This window comes from Maniola hyperantus, chromosome 15, assembly GCF_902806685.2.
Source record: "Maniola hyperantus chromosome 15, iAphHyp1.2, whole genome shotgun sequence".
NCBI classification, from domain to species: Eukaryota; Metazoa; Arthropoda; class Insecta; order Lepidoptera; family Nymphalidae; genus Maniola; species Maniola hyperantus.
This window is the reverse complement of record NC_048550.1, coordinates 7,928,439-7,941,046: the sequence shown is the minus strand read 5'-3', so window position 1 is coordinate 7,941,046 and position 12,608 is coordinate 7,928,439. Positions and strand designations below refer to the sequence as shown.

Here is a 12,608-nt window from a genome sequence, read left to right as displayed (position 1 = left end):
GCACTTGATAAGTTTTTTTTTAATAATATTAGGAATCTACTCCAAATAAACAACACATGCACACTATATTCGACAGTTCTCACGCGTCCCACACCTGTTGCAACATTACTCCTGATAGCGGTCCTTTGTGGATTTAAGGATCAATTTCATTATTTCCCAGCTCTTTACTATAATGAGCTAGGCAAGTAAGCATGCCTCTCTTAACGAGAGATAATTTTTTTTCCATTTGCCTTGGAGGAGTTGTATGAAACTTTAATTTTACTAATAAGCTAATAAGAGTCTTGATTCTGAAAAATGTACGAAACGTCACGAATGTGAAAAAAGATTTATTTTTCACTTTCGTGACGTTATTTGCCTTGTACAAAGTTTTTTAAACGAGACATAAGACGCCCCGATAGGACATTGCACCAGTCAGATTGAATCTTTTTACGGAGCATTGCTAATCTAGGATTGTGCACCAGTCAGGTTGAATATTTTTACGGAATATTGCTACTTTAGTGTTATCTTACTCTCGGGGCTACAAGATTGAGAATATTAAATAAACATTAGCATGATCTAGTCTTTAATACACTCTTTATCGTTGAGTTGCATTTTATTAATGCATCACCGGAAATCAAAACCCAAGTCTTCAAAAATACCTCGGTACTCGCAACGCTACGCCAACGAGGTTATAAAAATAACTATGGTATCGTATAGTAAGTATATTCTATATAGTCGAATGTAGAGCAACTTTATCAAAATAATTACCCACGCATGTTGTAAAACACTAGCAATAAAAGTCTATGATAATAAGCTTTTCATATACACAGGCCACTTTATCCTTACCTGTTGCGTCATACGGTATATAAAGTATTTTTGAGTACCTACACAATCCGAGATACTTGTTGCACGTATGAAAAAGTACTTTAGAACTGGCTTATCCCCGTGACTTCATCCGCGTGGGCTACACAAATTTGAACCTCCTATTTTAACCTACTAATTCTTATGTCTATTATTATTTTATTGATTGGCTAAATGAACATATTAACGAACATCATCAGGTATTTATTACGATGCGTATTCCGAACCAGCTGTAGATTCACAAGAGACAATTCAAAAGCACTTGTAAAAGTTTATTTGCATATAAAGGATCCAATATTAGATTTATCCAAGAGTATAAGTACATACTGCGTTGCAAATATAAAAAAATAAGGTAAATTATTATTTTTTCCGTTTGGAAAAGAGGTTGATGATTTAGAATCCACGAGAGAGTTCTTGTCAAAGGGGCTCTAGTGGTGGGATTTAGGCATGGCTTTCTTAACGATACGATCAAAAGGGCTCTTGCCATTACAGACATTCCTGTGCTCATTGAGTCGGCAGGGATTAGTCGGGATGATGGCAAGAGACCTGATAGATTGACGCTGGTTCCCTGGGAACGGAGACGAGTGCTAATGTGGGACACAACTTGCGTTGCCACATTGGCCCCGTGTCATATCAGGGAGACAGCATCAAGACCGGGAGCCGCGGCAGAAATGGCTGAAAACGAATAATAGCAATCAGTTTTTCGGGCACCAAAATCATGTCACGCAGTGAACTATCTGAAAAAATGTTGCGAATTTGTCAAGAGTGTATTGAAATAAGATGAAGCTAATAAAACTTTTCAGAACGATCATCGCCATAATGAGATGAAGTTTTTGAAAAAGAGTTTTAGTTATAACATCAAAGCTACAGCACGAACAAAATTCAAAATGAAACAACTGCAACGTTAAGTAGAGTTACTTTATTCAAGGATAGTAAGAATAAACACATTGTTTGCATTTCGGAAATGTCTATCGCTGGAGTAACTATAAAATTATTAACTGAGTTGGAAGAAAAATTAAATTAAGTTGAGATGTATATATTAAGAGAATAGAAATTGGAAACTGAGTGGAATTAAAAAGGGAATATTCGAGTAGTCGTCCATCCACTTAGTGGGGAATCCTCCAATTCCAATCCAATGGGGCAGGGAAATACTGGACTCAGGCGGCGCGGCGCAAGACCGTGGCGTGTGGAAGTCCCTACTAGAGACCTATGCCCACCTGTGGACGTCTACCGGTTGATTATGATGATGATGATTCGAGTAGTTATTTTAAATTACCTGTCTTAATTAATTAATTAATTAAAAATTTGCTTGTCAGTATGAATAGCTGCAATAGTTACTAAAGTTTTCACTTTTATCAAATAACTAAAACTACCGAAAACTCTTTTACACATTTTTGCCTCCATTTAGGCATCGAAAAAGAAAAATTATATTAAAATAAGCAATTTATGTTTTTAAGCCTCAATTTAAATAAGCAAATTTTATCTCTGATGCTAAACCTGCTTGACTATATTGTAGAGCCATTTATGCAGCTTGGCAGGTTTTAAGAATTGTTGGTAAGAAAAAGATTCAGCAGACAAACTAACGACCAAATAATGCAGCGGATCTTATGAGTTTGATTACTTATTAAAATGCTTCTACTTATTGCATATAGTGGATTTTTCATGAGTCGGACCAGTTCTTGTACCACTCTTCAATGTTAACCAATATAAAGCAAAAGTGCAGTAGTGAGCATGTCCTTCCCGCCTTATAAAGGCTAGGGCGGCGCGCGACGCACCATACAACTTGCCGTCACGTCGAAAGTAAACGGTTTCCCAAGTTCGTAAATAAATAAATAAAACTTTTGCTCAGTGGCAGTTTTTGTGGTCGGCTTTGTTTTTAGTTTATTTGATCTTCAATTTTTCACTTTAGTGTTGTTCTTAGCCTGTGAGTATATTGTATGTATTTTTTTTATAATTGAATCTTTATAGTTATTATTATATATTATGTTTTCTATTATGCAAATTTTTTTGAGGTATACTTTTGGTTTTTTTCATGTTATTTATACTCAAAGGTAATATTACGAGAATATTCAACTTGGTTAGTTAATTTAAGTTTAAATATTGAATGTTTTACGTAGTTCACGTTTTTATTTACTAAAAGTTCTTCATCTTGTTATCTTAAGAATGTAATATTTACTGCGTTTAGATTTAAAAAGTTGCTTTAAAATTTACACCGATGCTGCTTAGTCATTCTGAACACCCTAATTGTTGAATTTGCTTACAATTTTGACCGGTCTTGCGTTGAACTGTAAATTATATTGTGTATGTAAATTATTTTTTCTAAGTTAATAGGTACCTAATTGGTGATTATTTTTCTATTAAAATAAAAGTTTATTTTGCATCATATGCTAAAAAATTATCTTTTCTAAAACAGCTGTTCTGTTAACTACTCCGTAGCACTACGCTCGGCTACGGAGCTGCTACGGACGCCTCCGATGTAGTCCGGTGCTACGTTTCAGAAGCGTGTATCAAGTGATACAACTTTACTAATTTAATAATTTCTAGCGAGTTATGACACATCTTCTCAATCTACTAACCTAACCTATAGGTATACAGAGTCACTGTATAAAACGTCACGATCCCATAAATTATTATTTTATTTATTTAGTACTTAAATTCATTTTTTCATTAAAAAATAATTAGTGATATAACCACAAACTCACCGATTTCGGATGATTTCCTTGACTAGTGCTATAAGACCTATCTACCTGCCAAATTTCATAGTTCTAGGTCAACAAAAAGCACTCTATAGGTTTTCTTGACAGACACGACAGATGGATAGACGGACAGATAGACAACGAAGTGGTCCTATAAGGGTTCTTTTCCTCCTTTTGAGTTGGGGAACCCTATAATTGATGAAAATTTCAATACTTTTTTTAAATGATTTAACCACGGTTCACGGTTTTCGGATGTTTCTCTATAATTAAAATTGAGACCTATAGGCTTTTCTTGACAGACACGATAGACAGACAACGAAGTGATCCTATAAGGGTTCCTTTTTCCTTTTAAGGTACGGAACCCTAATAACTTTAATAATTTACTGATTATTGCTTCGACATTCTATAAATGTAGGCCGCCCGTTTTAGGGCACTCGTAGTTAAATAATGATAAATGTTTGAAAAATACGAATAAAACTTTTAATCGATTGCTTAATGTTTTGGGTTATCTCTATCGTTTTCAGTCATATCCTTATTAGTGGGAGGTCTGATTCGATTCCCGGTAGGATCTAATTGGGAATTTAATTTCTATATTGGCTCTGGGCTAATGTCCTGAAAGGCTTCGGCAAGAGGTGACAGAATAATTTGAAGAGATAGTGATATAGATATAGGATTTCCCATCCCATAAAATTCCATCCAAGTCCTTAATTACAACCATAAATTAATTATATGAACATAGGATTTTATGATATTACCATCATAAAGTAAAATATTAAGTAGGTATAAGCCAGAAATAATTAAAGTATACTTAGCCATGATAGTTTTCCTTTAAAATTGATTATATATATATACTACTGCTGTGATTTTTTCACGTTCCTATATACTACCATTTGGCTGACAAGGGGGGGGGGGATTGGGGACGACACTTGGACTAATAAAAATTAGTTTAAAACATCATATTTTACAAACGGTTCTAGAAATCGAAAAATGATGTTCCCACACCCACCGTATTTTTAAAAGACCTTTTCAACAATACCCCACACTATGGGGTAGACGAGAAAAAAAATATTTATCACAATTTTATTTCACCACTTTGTCGGCGTGATTAATATTTATACCCATTCTAAATTACAGATTTTTAGTACTAATAGTCTCTGAGATTAACCGAGGACGGATGGACGGACGGAAGGACAGACGGACGGACAGACGGACGGACATGGCGAAACTATAAGGGTTCCTTGTTTACTACGGAACCCTAAAAAGCGTCTATAAATTGCTTACGTCATAGAAAATAATATGACATTTTCGTTAAAAGTAGGAAAACATAAGTGAAACAATAAACCAGATGATCCTTAAGAGATAAGTGTGTCACTTGTTATCCCCCCTGTCACGACACATGACACGGCTTTACGCGGCCCCAGACTTGGAGCCCCCCGTGCTACGGATACCAGCATAAATTGAATTTTCTGAGTATAACCATAAAGGAAAATTAAAAATCACTTAAGAATTGATAAGAATAAGAAGACTCTATCTGGGTTAAGCAGATTTTAATTTGACATTTTTGTTACATTTGGTAATCTTTAAAACGCTGCCTGTACGAAGTTCCCATTATATTTCCGATCCATTATATTTAAAATTCATTGTTCAATTTTAAACCCTTTGTATTAAAAAATATATTTTGCTTATACATGGTTTACAAATTTAGGTATATTTAAAGTGTATATATATATATCTTTAAACTAATAATAACTTTTACCTCGTACACAAAATGTCAAATTTCAAATGTCACATTCCAGGGTGGTGATCTCATGTCCTCGCGATGATGCACACGCTGCCCATACTTGTCATGACGTTGACCGCAGCCCTCGCCGCCCCCGCCCTTGACGGCGCCTCTACGGGTCTAACTGATGAAGATTACTACACTTTTGAAGCAGATAGAAGAGAAATGCCTGAGGTAAAGTTATGTCTACCGATATGTCTCCTTCTGCATCGTAGTCCTGAGTCTACCGTACCGAGTGAATGTACCCCTCTTTGAAAACTTTCTTGACACACCATGTCTTTTAGTTTCTTCTGACATGAAGAATGTCGTCAAGAGCCTTTCAAGAGCAGTATGGATTTGACGCATCGGAAAGCATCGGGCTATATCTTCCACACCATAGTAGAGTAATTTTTATCTGTAAAATAGCATTTATTGCTACTGTTCTTTTACTATAAAAATATTTTTTTAAACAATTAAAAAAGACATTATAAGTAATGAACTTCCACACAAATCACTACCCATATTATAAATGCGAAAGTGTGTTTGTTTGTTGGTTTGTCCTTCAATGACGTCGCAACGGAGCAATGGATCAACGTGATTTTTTGCATGGTTATAGTTTAAGAGCTGGAGAGTGACATAGGCTAATTCGTTGACCTTTTATCCGGGAAAATCAGAGTTCCCACGGCACGGGTCAAAGAGTTTCGGATTTTTTACAACATAAATCCACGCGAACGAAGTCGCGGGCATCAGCTAGTAGGTAAATATTTATTTTTAGTCTGTAGCCCGAATTTTGTGGCACTAATTATTATATAACTTTAAGAATTCTGTACAATACCTAAGTATTCCTTAAAATATAATTTAAAGCACTGAATAGAAAGCACGAAATAGAAAAGGTTACATCAACTTTGATGATTAATTGTGCGTCTAGACAGACGCAGTGAAGTGGAAAGTGTTTAACATTAAATTAGGTTTGTCATGTTCACACATTTATAATAACAGCACGCGTTGGCTGAATGACCAAATGAACACTTTGGCTGGGTATCGTCCACCTATTAAACATATTTTAAAAGCAATACACTTTGCAGACTTTACTTTGAACCTGGTTAGTTAAATCAAACCTCTTACTACGTAATAAGTGAACGTAAATATCGGAAATAATGAATGAATATTTAAATAATATAATTAGTTAATCGTTTTTGTTTGCGAAATTGGGCATTAAAATATTTTTCATAGCCTATCAACATTCTACGAACTAACCTAACTACCTATACTAAATTAAATATATGTTACATGTTCAATGAAAACTTTATGTCCACACAGCTTACAACAATTAAGTAGGAGTAATAAAGAACTAAAAGCTTTTAAACTGGCGATGGATTTAATAAAATTAAGTGGTTATTATTTTTTATATCGGTTGGTGATATAGCAAACATAATATATTTTTTCTGTTTTAATAGTTCAATACTCATAGCACCAAAGTATGATATCGACATTGCGATAATTGTGATTTGTGATCCCATTGTAGATATTAATGTTTTGTACTAGGCTGATACTTTTGCCTAAGCCATAAAGTCCATCATTTTCCCAGAGGCCAGACAATTTTTATGTCTTGTATCTCTATGTAATTTTCGTGATTATTTATTTATTCAGTAGGTACCTAATGTGATTGTTTAACCTTTATTCCAATTCTTATCTTTATTTCAAAACGAGATGATGCCCGCATCTTCGTAGGTACGAATAAGTAGCGGTTTCTTAAAAATCCCGTGGGAACTCTTTAACTCTCCAGGATTTAAAGCTGGAAAGCAAGCTATCGTACGAATAAGTAGTGGTTTCTTAAAAATCCCGTGGGAACTCTTTGACTCTCCAGGATTTAAAGCTGGAAGGCAAGCTATCTTGTTCTAACTTTTAAATGGACGGACGTTGGACAAATTTAGTTTCACGGATAGCGCGGAAATAAATGCAATTAAAAAAAATCGAGTTAGGTATTGATAATTTTGAAAAAGTAAAATACCTAAGTACTTATTTACCTAAGGGCAAAAATATACCACTCCTTCGTAGAGGTTTTAATTTTTTTGTACTTAATCTTGTTTTATTAATATTTGCAGCAGATAATAATCCTGCCACAGAAGAGAGCAGCGTTGGTGCTGGATCGCCTGCTCATCGCCTTACAAAAAGCATTGCACGAAGAAAGTGCGAACCACCGCATAGACGCTGAGAGAGATGGCCCACGGACGGCGCCGTTGCGTCTAACTAACATTGAATCTAACGATATGGTAAGGCATAAATTCCGTTTTTATAGATTGGGAGTTGATGGCAGAAAAAATCTGGTTAGATTATGTGTCAGAAGTTGATATGTGTAAAGCCTAATTTCTGGCATATCCACCACTGCCATTGAGTTTTTACGTAAGAAATAAATAAAAAATCCTTAAAAAAAGTAGCTGATTTACAAAAAAACCAGCCAAGTGCGAGTCAGGCTCGCGCAATGAGGGTTCACTGTAGTAATAGTCGTATTTTTTCGACAATTTGCACGATAATTCAAAAACTATGATGCATAAAAATAAATAAAAATCTGTTTTAAAATGTACAGGTGAAGACCTTTCATATGATACCCCACTTGATATAGTCACTCACTTCGAAAGTTGAAAATACTAATTATTAGTTCATGACCACAATTTAAATTTCTTTGTGTGATCTAACCCTAAATACACGGTTTTCAGATTTTTTCCCAAATGTCAGCTATAAGATCTACCTACCTGCCAAATTTCATGATTCTAGGTCAACGGGAAGTACCCTGTAGGTTTCTTGACAGACAGACAGACAGACAGACAGACAGACAACAAAGTGATCCTATAAGGGTTCCGTTTTTCCTTTTGAGGAACGGAACCCTAAAAAAAGTATCAGATGCGAGACGACATAATGATATGATATTTGAGAGAGTCAAGACTTTCTTTTCATTTATTTAAATTTTTCATTTTTCAGATGGGTCTCCAAAGACGCGGTCAAGCCGCGGGCAGAGGACGCGTGCTCAGATGCTACTTCAACGCTGTTACTTGCTTCTAATATTACCAATATGGCCAATTTATTTAATATCTCCTTTAAATTAACTGTAACGAGTAATATTTCTACTTGGCTGCAAACTAAAATGTTTAAGGTTATACGTTTTTTTATTTTTTATTTTTGTGTTTTTATATTTGTCGTTAACATAAAATAACCTATGATGTGATTACAAAGACGTATACAATAAAGTTTTCTGGTTTAAGACTTTTTATACTAAACCCATTTTCAGAATTATCTACTAAGTACCTACAAAAATATCGGGTGGGTGCATATCATCGCATTAGACACAATATTTTAAAGATTATTATAGTAAATAGTTTTAGTTATCATAAATTCAGGAATAATACCTATTTACTATCGGCCATGAATACTTACAATAGGATTTAGGAATCAAGGAATAATCAAATTAGATGAAGATAAGGTACATAAAAAAAACTCAAGCAGAGCCAGGTGACATATTCTATTGCTGATATTCGAAATGATGATGGCAACGTATCTTAGTAAAAAATGTTTGTTCACATAATAATTTTATGTAAAGAATGTTGTGTAATAAATTATAATATTTTTTTATGTTATTTTTTCCAACAGTACTTTGTTTAAAGTAAGTCACGGTTGTTATGTACATTCGCTCATACCCTCAAAAATATTTCAATGCGGTTTATACTGTCATTCAGAAGATTTCACGTGAAAGATTTTTACTATAACATATTCACATTAAATCTACCAAAATAGAGATGGGCCAGCCCATGCCACAAGCTGCGGCAAGTCAGTCAGTTTCAAAATAAGCAAATAATAATAAAATAATAAGTAAGTAAGTAAAATCGGCTCGACCTCTATTTGTTTATTGTTTTATAAACATTTTCAATTAATAAGCTCAACTTGTTGCCAGTGAAAACATCAATCTTCGCATTAATAATATAATTATACAGTTGTCCGTCGACTTGTGTTATGTTGGATCTTGTTTATTTTGAAACTCCCCTTTGTGTTTGCGTAATTTAATTAGTAACCAACTGGATACTACCAAAAAATAATATGCTATTTGGAAAAACAAAACACACAATACTTCTACGTTTTATCAAAAAGCTATCTTCACCAATATAGGGTTCTTGCCAGTCCAGAATCTTGTGCTAGAACCTTCAACGATTGTGCTGAAAACGGGAACCCTTTCGCTGTGGAGTAACCATGCGCTTTCGGCAGGTGGCACTACTCGTCATGGTTTGATTTGGGTTTAACTTAACTAATCTTATTTTAACCGCCTGATGTGCAACTAGCCTTAATCAATTATTAGAGAGCCGATTTTTCAATTGCTAAATGTGACAGTAGGTATATAATTTAGAAAGTTTTATAATGTGACAGTTTTTTACCCGACTACGGCCAAGCCAAAAGAAAGGGGTATGGTTTTAGCAGTCTACGTGTATGCATGTATATATTTGTACTTACGTGTGTTCCACCTTGGCGCCTAAACTACTGAGCCGATTTTGCGGTGTCAATCGGTATGTTATTATAGTCCAGATGATATATTGATAGAAGGTACACAAAGTCAGTATGGCGGATGTTGCACCCAAAAAGGTGGGGGTCCTAAAAATGTTTTTAGCTATCGAATGAAATGAAAGAGGTGAAAATTTTGTGTTCATAAATATAAATATGCTTACTATAATTAATATACCACAATATTAAAATATACCAAGCGACAGACGATCGTAGTCGCGTTTTAATTTTCAACTTTATTATATCAGTATTTTCACGGTTTTGGATCGTATGAGTGCGTTACCGTTCTTAATATAGGACTTGTCAAAACTTTTGAGATTCATCCATGGATGTAATAAATAAGTCTTTCATAGTTGGCCGCGAGTAGCTTACGTTTTGATTGACAACAGCTAAGTAAATGTCACTTAGTAGTGTTCATATTAGTATAACCAAACAATAGTAAATTAATCGTAAGTTAATCATGTAAGCTACTTACGCGAGTAAAACTTACTCGTGTAATTGCGGAATAAGGATTCATCAAAAGTCAGCCCATGAAAAAAGGACTATAATTATGAAATGTATTTACAAATTCATCCTACGTGACAAGGTCTAATCAGAGCAATCAGCAAATGAATATTCACTGAGTGTGAATGTAGCCTTCTGCCTCGAGCCCATGTCACGGCCGTAGTGCGACTAATCAGCTTAAATTAGTAGGAAGCTTAATATCATTTTAGAATTATTATCAGTGCAAAAATAGTGTGGAGTTAATCTGCTTAAAACTAGTAGGCAGCTTAACATCATTTGAGAATTGTTTAATTGTTGAAATTGTTTATTTATCATAAGAGCCATAATAACTCCAAATATTTGTGAATATATTCCATGCATAATGATATATTTAAAACAGAGACAAACAAAGGCATCCTTTAGCTGATGTGATCTAAAATTATAATTTATTTGTATTAAAGTGTATATAGGTACACAGCTGTGGATATGCGTAACACCTGCTTACTTAGATTTTGGCAAGTGAGAAGTAAGAACTGGATATTTATCAGATACCAGCTTATGCCCGTGACTTCATCCGCGTCGATTACACAAATTTCAAACCCCTATTTACCCTCTTAGGGGTTGAATTTTCAAAAACCTTTTTTAACGGATGTCTATTGTCATGCCAAATTTCAGTCCGATCCGTTCAGTAGTTTGAGCTGTGCGTTGATAGTCAGTCAGTTAGTCACTTTTTTCTTTTATATGTTTAGTAAAAAAACTATGGTAAAGGACACAAATGCAATAACGTAGAGTTTTACAAAAACTTGAAGCTGCACGGGCACTAGTAAACGTCATAAGACCGTCTGTGATAGGCGTCTTTGACGCTTTATGCCAACAACAAAAGAGGGCTCAGAATGAAGAGGCGCCATACTGCAGCCATCCAGCACAATGCGATGTCCACTTATCTGTAACGAACGTCGGCGAACAATGATCTTCAATTGTGAAAAAACGACGTAGGGATGTGCATTCTGTTCTAGTGAACTAGATTGAAGTGTAAATAAGTGTTATCTATGAGGAGATTCGTAGGAAAACTAGAGTAATCGACATAGCTCAACGGGTTGCGAAGCTAAAGTGGCAATGGGCAGGGCACATAGTTAGGAAAACTAAAGACTATAGCAAGACCGTGGCGTATGGAAGTCCCTACAAAAGTCCAGCAGTAGACGTCTTTCAGTTGATGATGATGATGATGATGATGAATAAATCTTCTAATCTGAGACCCAGAACGGCCTAACTGAATTTTTGACAAAGGTGATTTTATATATTTTAACTAGCTGATGCCCGCGACTACGTCCGCTTGGATTTAGGTTTTTAAAAATCCTATGGGAGCTCTTTGATTTTCCGAGATAAAAAAAAGCCTATGTCAGGTCCTGCAGGTCTTTTAAACTATATCCATGCAATAAATCACGTCGATCTGTTTATTGCTCGTGACTGAACCAACAAACAAAAACACTTTCGGATTTATAATGCGGGTAATATGGGGCATACATCCATACACGTACACGGTATTCGTAGGTACGACACATTTTAGACGCTGTTTTTTAGTAAGATTTTTAGACGTACTTTCTGTAAATCTATCTATACTTACTAATAAATAAAATTGAAGTGTCTGTCTGTAATTTCGAAATAACTACCTCATATTATGCTCATATGCTTATTTGAACTGTACCATAACGTGAATCACACGTTTTTAAATATTTTGTCTGTCTGTCTGTTTGAACGAGCTAATCTTCGGAATGGCTGAACCTATTTTGGCGGGATTTTCACAGCCAAATAGAGGATTACCCAGGGAGTAACATAGGCTACTTTTTAACCGACTTTATAAAAAGGAGGAGTTGTATTTTTCTACCTATGTACACCGAAATCTCCGAGATTACAAAACCGATTTGCATAGTTTCTTTTTTAATTGATAGAGAAACTTTGTAACATTGTTTCATAAAAAAAATTGGATTCCAACTCCTCAATCCTGATGCTGCAGGGGAACTGATAACCTAAACTGATTGGATTTATAAACTGTCGGTTATAAATTGATATAGGAGGTACCTACCAAGTAAAGACTATCGTCGAAATCGAGGACCCAACTCCTCAACCATGATGCTGTAAGGTATAACTAAATCGTGGTGATTTAAAAAGTGGCCTACTAAGTCGGTTAGAAAAAGGAACGACTAAACCGACGCGATGCCGTTTGCTTCCAAATCCTAGTAACATTCCTACTTGCATTGATTGAGCTTTGAAATCGGTATGTTACT

At 35.0% G+C, this 12,608-nt stretch overlaps 1 protein-coding gene across 1 annotated transcript; it reads left to right on the top strand.

The window, feature by feature from the left end:
• Window positions 1-2,632: 2,632 nt before the first annotated feature.
• On the top strand, window positions 2,633-8,554 carry LOC117988743 (uncharacterized). Its single transcript, XM_034975923.2, has 4 exons — window positions 2,633-2,764; window positions 5,333-5,490; window positions 7,401-7,568; window positions 8,275-8,554. The coding sequence occupies exons 2-4, from the start codon at window positions 5,356-5,358 to the stop codon at window positions 8,353-8,355; spliced, it is 384 nt and encodes a 127-aa protein (XP_034831814.1). The 5' UTR covers window positions 2,633-2,764; window positions 5,333-5,355; the 3' UTR covers window positions 8,356-8,554.
• The last annotated feature ends 4,054 nt before the right edge of the window (window positions 8,555-12,608 follow it).